Here is a 6413-nt window from a genome sequence, read left to right on the forward strand (position 1 = left end):
AATCTCCGGTCACGTAGGGAAACAATTTTAAGGTGCGTCGTAAATCTTTTGCGCCAAAGGATTACACACAAAGTCTATGCACAGACGCGGTGAGACTGGAGTGGTGCAAATTTGCAATAGCGGCGCATCTGTCGCGTTAGTGGTTAAACGGCAGAATGCACCCATCGCGAAAGTTGACATTTTTCAGCTTTTGCGACAAAACCGAAAATGACTTGTTCAATTTACAAATTTACAATTCCTATCAGCGTTGAGATGCCCCCTCCCTGTCGTCGTCACCAACGTCCTGCAGACAGTTCCGAAGAAATGAAGGGAAATGAATAGTAACGTTAGCTGGTTACCCCGAGCTGCATGATACATCCTTGTACCTACATTGGGACCGGTCCAGGAAAGACCTTGTACTTTTAACATACAACCATGTGCCTTTTTTAAACCCCATCACTTCACTGAATATAGTACATTAGAGCGTAGGATAATTGTATTGTTTAACAACATACTGCTACTCAATATTAAGTAATATTGCAGGAGGTTTGCTCAATAATAACATGTTGGTGGCTCTTAAAAGAGCCATTTAGATGGACTTGTGCAAACCTTGTGTAGCATGTGTCTTGTTATGATACAGTTGTCATGATACAGAGTATTATGCAAAGGCAGTGAAGTGTGTTCCCTAATCTGAGCCAGCATGTTATCAAACTTGTTAAACAACATTTCCTAAACCCACCCCTTATCCCCAATCTAGTTAGGATAGAAAAGTCACGTGACTTCAGAGAGAGATTTTATGAAATGCGAAAGAGAAAGTGAAGATATTGCTCTTTATTGTCTCATGATTTGAGATGAAATACATATTTATTGTTTCCTTCAGATACGACTCAGGTTTAAGTACAAATAAATAGAAAAGGAAGAAATTAATAATTACTAGTAAAGAAAAAAAACATCAGTCTTTTTTCACTCAGTCTGAGTAGATTTCAGTGAAACCATGTGACCTCTCAGGGTCCCGCCCCTCTGGCTTATAAAAACGCGGTCTCTCTTCTCCATCACCATCTTCTTCAGAGATCAACAGCTTAGGTAAGAAATCTCTTTAAAACATGAATGATATAATTCATACTTTCATTGCTGAGGTAACGAGTATGATGGTTTTATTCACAGAACTATACCAGAATAACTAAGTAGTGTTATTCTGGTATTTTCTGGTAAGAGGATATTCATCGTCAGTATATTAATGTGTTATTTGTTTATCAATGTGTTATTCATATATCAAAAGGTATCTGTTCAACTATTCTCTTTCGGTGTGTGTCATATAGTGTCCTATCTAAACAACTTGTTTTCAATTGTGAAGGTGCACAAAATCCCCCCCAAAAAAGTGTAGGCTATAAATAAAAGCATTTAAAAAGGATAAAAGGCTTTGAACAAAGTATTAGGTCTAAAATTGTCATGGAAAAAGTTTTAAGAAAGTCCAAAAGAAATTTGGTAAAACAATAAATAAAAGAAAGTCAAGAATATGTTGTCGAAAAATATCTGTCAAAAAGATCTGTCACCAAGTCTGTCACGCCCAATTCTATGTTTTATGTATTTTGTTTTCTCTGTCTGGTTGTTTTGTGTGACTCACCTGGTCTCTTGTTTTAGGCACCTCCCTCTCCCTGTGTGATAACAAGTCTCCACCTGTGTCTCGTTTCCAGTGAGCTTACCAGCAATTCATAGTGGGTCTTCTTCACAAACAAATATATATCATAAATCGTAATTTATTCATGTGTGCATTGGAATGTATTTGTAAATCCCTCTTTGTGCATTTGTAAATCTAATATATTTGTGAATTGTTCTGTTCGCATTTGTGAATCTTCTTTTTGCATTTGTGAGTTATTGAGACAGAGCTGACCCCACACATGTTTAATAAACATATGCCAGATAGCTGTTGACTCTGGGGCTGATCCGCCCTCGGTCCAGCAGATCCGCCGTAGAGTAAGACCCGGTTTGGCCATGCGGAACAAAGCAAAACTACCATCACACGTTTAACAAACATATTCAGCTGAATGTGCTCTACATATGTGTAACCCTAACTTCACAGGTCCGCCACCACGACATTATAATACCTTACCATAACGTTACTTTTATTTGAAAACAATAATGTAGAGAAAAACAGTTGTTGTTGTTTACCCGTCAAGAAGAGACTAGAGATAGAGCCAGAAATTATTTTGTCTGAAGGCTAAAATACAACTTCTAATCACTGCAGAAGAGTATAATACAGATAATTAACTTGTTTTTCTTTCACCCAGGGGAAGCATACATCATGGCAACGTGAGTATCACAAACATGTATCCAAGAAGTCCAACAACAGTCTGGGCCTTACTATAAGGCTGAGCCTACTCTAACTATAAACCTGAACCAGCCCTATATATAAACCTGAGCAAGTCCTAACTATAAACCTGAACCAGCCCTATATATAAACCTGAGCAAGTCCTAACTGTAAACCTGAACCAGCCCGGGCTATGAAGCTGAGGCAGCACTAACTACAAATCTGACCCAGCCCTAACTATAAACCTGAACCAGCCTGGACTATGAAGCTGAGCCAGCACTAACTATAAACCTGACTAAGCCCTAACAAAAAACCCTTAGCCAGCCCTAACTATAAACCTAAACTTGCCTGGACCATAAACATTCTACACTTTGGTTAGTGGTGTTGCAGCATTCTTGAATTACAGTATGCTAGTTGGCTATGGAAAACATGTGTTTGTATCACATTTGCATTTTTCATTTAGCTGAGGCTTTTAACCAAAGCAACTTACGATAAGTGCATTCAACCCGAAACAACACAAATCCAGAAAGTAAAATTTCTTCAAGAAAGCCAAACTACAATATCAAACTGTGAAGTAAATGGATAGTGCGTAAACGTGTAAATGTATCTTTTTTGACAGGATGGCTAAGGCTGCATTGAAATATAAGGAAATCATCTCAAAAAGTTATGAGATCCATAAAGGATCTCCTAAACTCTACCAGCTGAATCCAAAGAAAGAGAATATCGGAACTCTGAAAAGAATCAGTTTCGGTGTAAAGAATCCCAAAAGTGCAAACAAAACCATCTTGCTTGTTGGTGAAACTGGAACAGGAAAGTCTACTATGATCAACGCTCTGGTGAACTTCGCCATAGGAGTGAAGTGGGAGGATGATGTCTGGTTTCAGATCGTAGAGGACGAGAAGAAAGATCAATCACAGAGTCAGACGTCAGATGTGATCGTGTACAACATCTGTGGACTTGAGGATAAAACTCTGCCCTACTCTCTGACCATTATCGACACTCCTGGATACGGAGACACAGGAGGAATTGAACATGATGAAATAGTCAGACAAAGGTTATTTGACTTGTTCCGCTCAGAGGATGGAATTCATGAGATCAACGCGGTGGGTCTGGTGCTGAAAGCAGGCGAGAATCGACTGAGTGACCGACTGTCATACATATTTAATTCAGTGGTGTCTCTGTTTGGAAAAGATCTAGAGCATAACATGGTTGCCCTCATCACACACTCACCCGGAGGAACTCCTAAAAATGCTCTGGAAGCCCTCAATGCTGCAAACATTAAGTGTGCAAGGAATGACAAGAAGCAGCCTGTTCACTTCCTGTTTAATAACTGCCAAAACGAACCCAGGAAGGAGGACATAGACGATCTTCGACATGCATATAACAAAGCTATGAAAGGAATGGAGCAGTTCACAGACTTTCTGCAAAAAACTGCACCTCAAAGGCTGGAGACAACCGTTCATGTTCTGAATGAACGAATTGGACTGACAGCCTGCGTCCAAAACCTGCAGGAGAGAGTACAGTCGGTGAAAAGCAAACTGAATGAAATCCATCAGACTCGAATGGGTCTGAAGAAATATCAAGAAGCGATGAAGTCTTTTGAAGGGTTCACTATGGAGGTCGATCAGCCCTACAAAGCTAAAGAAAGCGTAAAAGGTGGAAAGTGGGGGGGGATCTTCTTTAAAGGAGCTGTCACCTGCAAAGTCTGCGAGGAAAACTGTCACTTTCCTGGATGCACCGTGGCCCGCAGCCCTTCAGGCTGTGAGGTCATGAAAAATGGCCGCTGCACCTCATGTACCAACAGGTGCCCTGTAGAAGACCACGTTAAAGAGGACTGGAGGTATGTGACCAAGACCAAGAAGGTTAGAATAACCATGCAAGATGTGAAATACAATTATGAAAAGACCCGAGCACAGACTAAGATGAAGATGAACATTTTGGAAAACCTTGAAAAAGAGATGGAAAACCTTGAACAACGTAAAACACAATACCTGTATGAGTCCTACGACCATGTCGTCAAACTGGAAAAGATAGCCCTGAATGTTGATTCAGTGTCCACTTACGTCCACCTGGACTTCCTGATCGAGGAGATGGAGAAGAAAAGGGACACTGGGAAGATCCAGAAGCTGAAAGAGATGTCAAGTAGAAAAGACAAAGGAGTTCTCGCAGGGGTTCAATACCTGTATCGTAAATTTCTCGGAAACAAGTAAAATGAGAAGAGGCACTGAGGTCTGACGATACATCAGACCGGCTCATACTGGAACGTTAGACGAACCTGTAGATGTTAATAAAGTGTGACGTTTGTTTGGATTTTCATTTTGAAGTTTTTCTGCATTAATCTCTGGTTAAACAAACACTTGTGATCATCTTCACGCCCTTCTATTAACCTAACCTTTCGTGTTTCTTTCCTGATGAAAAGCTGACTTTCTCTCCTTCAAAAATAAAAAAGGAAGCACAGTTTAGACAAAGACGCCCTCCTGGTCTGCACTATTGCTTGGAGACAGAAAGTTCCTGTTAAGTATCACGTATCGCTTTTAGGATGTAATCGTAGAACGAATCTGTGTTTTGGGAATAGTTGTTGGTATAAACAAACTTGTTTAAAGAAGAAGTTTGAAGCCGTGTTCCATCTTCTGGTTTTTATGCAGTTAGTCATGAGAGCATGATGTGCACAAATGTTCTAGATTCACCTGCCCATCACTGCAGCGAGATGAAGTTCACCTTCCTTGGTTAGTTTACCATGAATATTGATGTGATCTCCTTCTGCCAGGCTTCATCCCACTTATAAAAATGCAAATAAAACACTATATCATCTGTAATCATCTGCAAATGTATGATTGTGTAAACATTATGTTACTTGATTGGTTTAAAGTTTGATCAGATTCTAGATCCACATTAAAGGATCATTAAACTATCATCAAGCGTCTTCAGTTGTCGTTCTTTGAACCAAACTTTCTTTAATAAACAAGTTTATTTGTTACAAAAATGTTTCTTTAGCAGCACTTGGTTTTTGCTCAGAGCTCCACCCGGTTTTAGCATGTTTATCCCCCAACTATGTATTCCTGCTCTGAAGATGAAGACCTTTATGTAGGCTTGGCACATGTTTGTCAACTCTGTCTCCTGTCTGCAAACATTAAATATCCCGTTTTGATCATTTCACAACCATTGTCGAGTGAGAATTTTTCCAACCCAGGGATAGACCATACTGATCAATTTTGCTGGGTCCCTCAGGGGGCTTTACAGTCTGCACACATCCTCCGCCACGAAACCCTCACAAGGGCACGGGAAAGCCCCCCAAAGAATGAAAAACCCTTGAACTGGGAAAAAAGGGAAGAAATCTAAGTGAGAACTTCAGAGGAAGGATGTAATGTGTACAGAATGAACAATGTAAAAGATGCACATTCAAATTTTGTGAGTAGGGACCACTGCAGGGACAACCACCATCAAATATAACCACCATCAGATACAACCACCATCAGATATAACCACCATCAGATACAACCAGCATCAGATACAACCACCATCAGATATAACCACCATCAGATACAACCACCATCAAATACAACCACCATCAGATACAACCACCATCAGATACAACCACCATCAGATATAACCACCATCAGATACAACCACCATCAGATACAACCACCATCAGATACAACCACCATCAGATACAACCACCATCAGATACAACCACCATCAGATATAACCACCATCAGATACAACCACCATCAGATATAACCACCATCAGATACAACCACCATCAGATACAACCACCATCAGATATAACCACCATCAGATACAACCACCATCAGATACAACCAACATCAGATACAACCACCATCAGATACAACCACCATCAGATACAACCACCATCAGATATAACCACCATCAGATATAACCACCATCAGATACAACCAACATCAGATACAACCACCATGCTTCAAAGCATTCCAACAATAACATGTGAGATGGAGGCTAGAAGAAGTCTTGTGGGTAATTGCCTCCAGGGGAAAATGCTTGTCAGAGGGAATCCTAAAGGATTTTAAAGTGGCGAGGCATATTTTCAGGTAACAGGTCTTTGAGGAAGCAGGCAGGCAATCAATCAGTTTAGACCACCAGAAAAACA

The 6413-nt window shown here is 40.3% G+C and overlaps 1 protein-coding gene across 1 annotated transcript; it reads left to right on the forward strand.

Moving 5' to 3' along the window:
- Window positions 1-762: 762 nt before the first annotated feature.
- Window positions 763-5201, forward strand: LOC120824378 (uncharacterized). The gene is made up of 4 exons (XM_040185185.2): window positions 763-1062; window positions 1621-1694; window positions 2268-2289; window positions 2907-5201. The coding sequence occupies exons 3-4, from the start codon at window positions 2282-2284 to the stop codon at window positions 4495-4497; spliced, it is 1599 nt and encodes a 532-aa protein (XP_040041119.2). The 5' UTR covers window positions 763-1062; window positions 1621-1694; window positions 2268-2281; the 3' UTR covers window positions 4498-5201.
- The last annotated feature ends 1212 nt before the right edge of the window (window positions 5202-6413 follow it).

Source organism: Gasterosteus aculeatus, chromosome 8, assembly GCF_964276395.1.
Source record: "Gasterosteus aculeatus chromosome 8, fGasAcu3.hap1.1, whole genome shotgun sequence".
NCBI classification, from domain to species: domain Eukaryota; kingdom Metazoa; phylum Chordata; class Actinopteri; order Perciformes; family Gasterosteidae; genus Gasterosteus; species Gasterosteus aculeatus.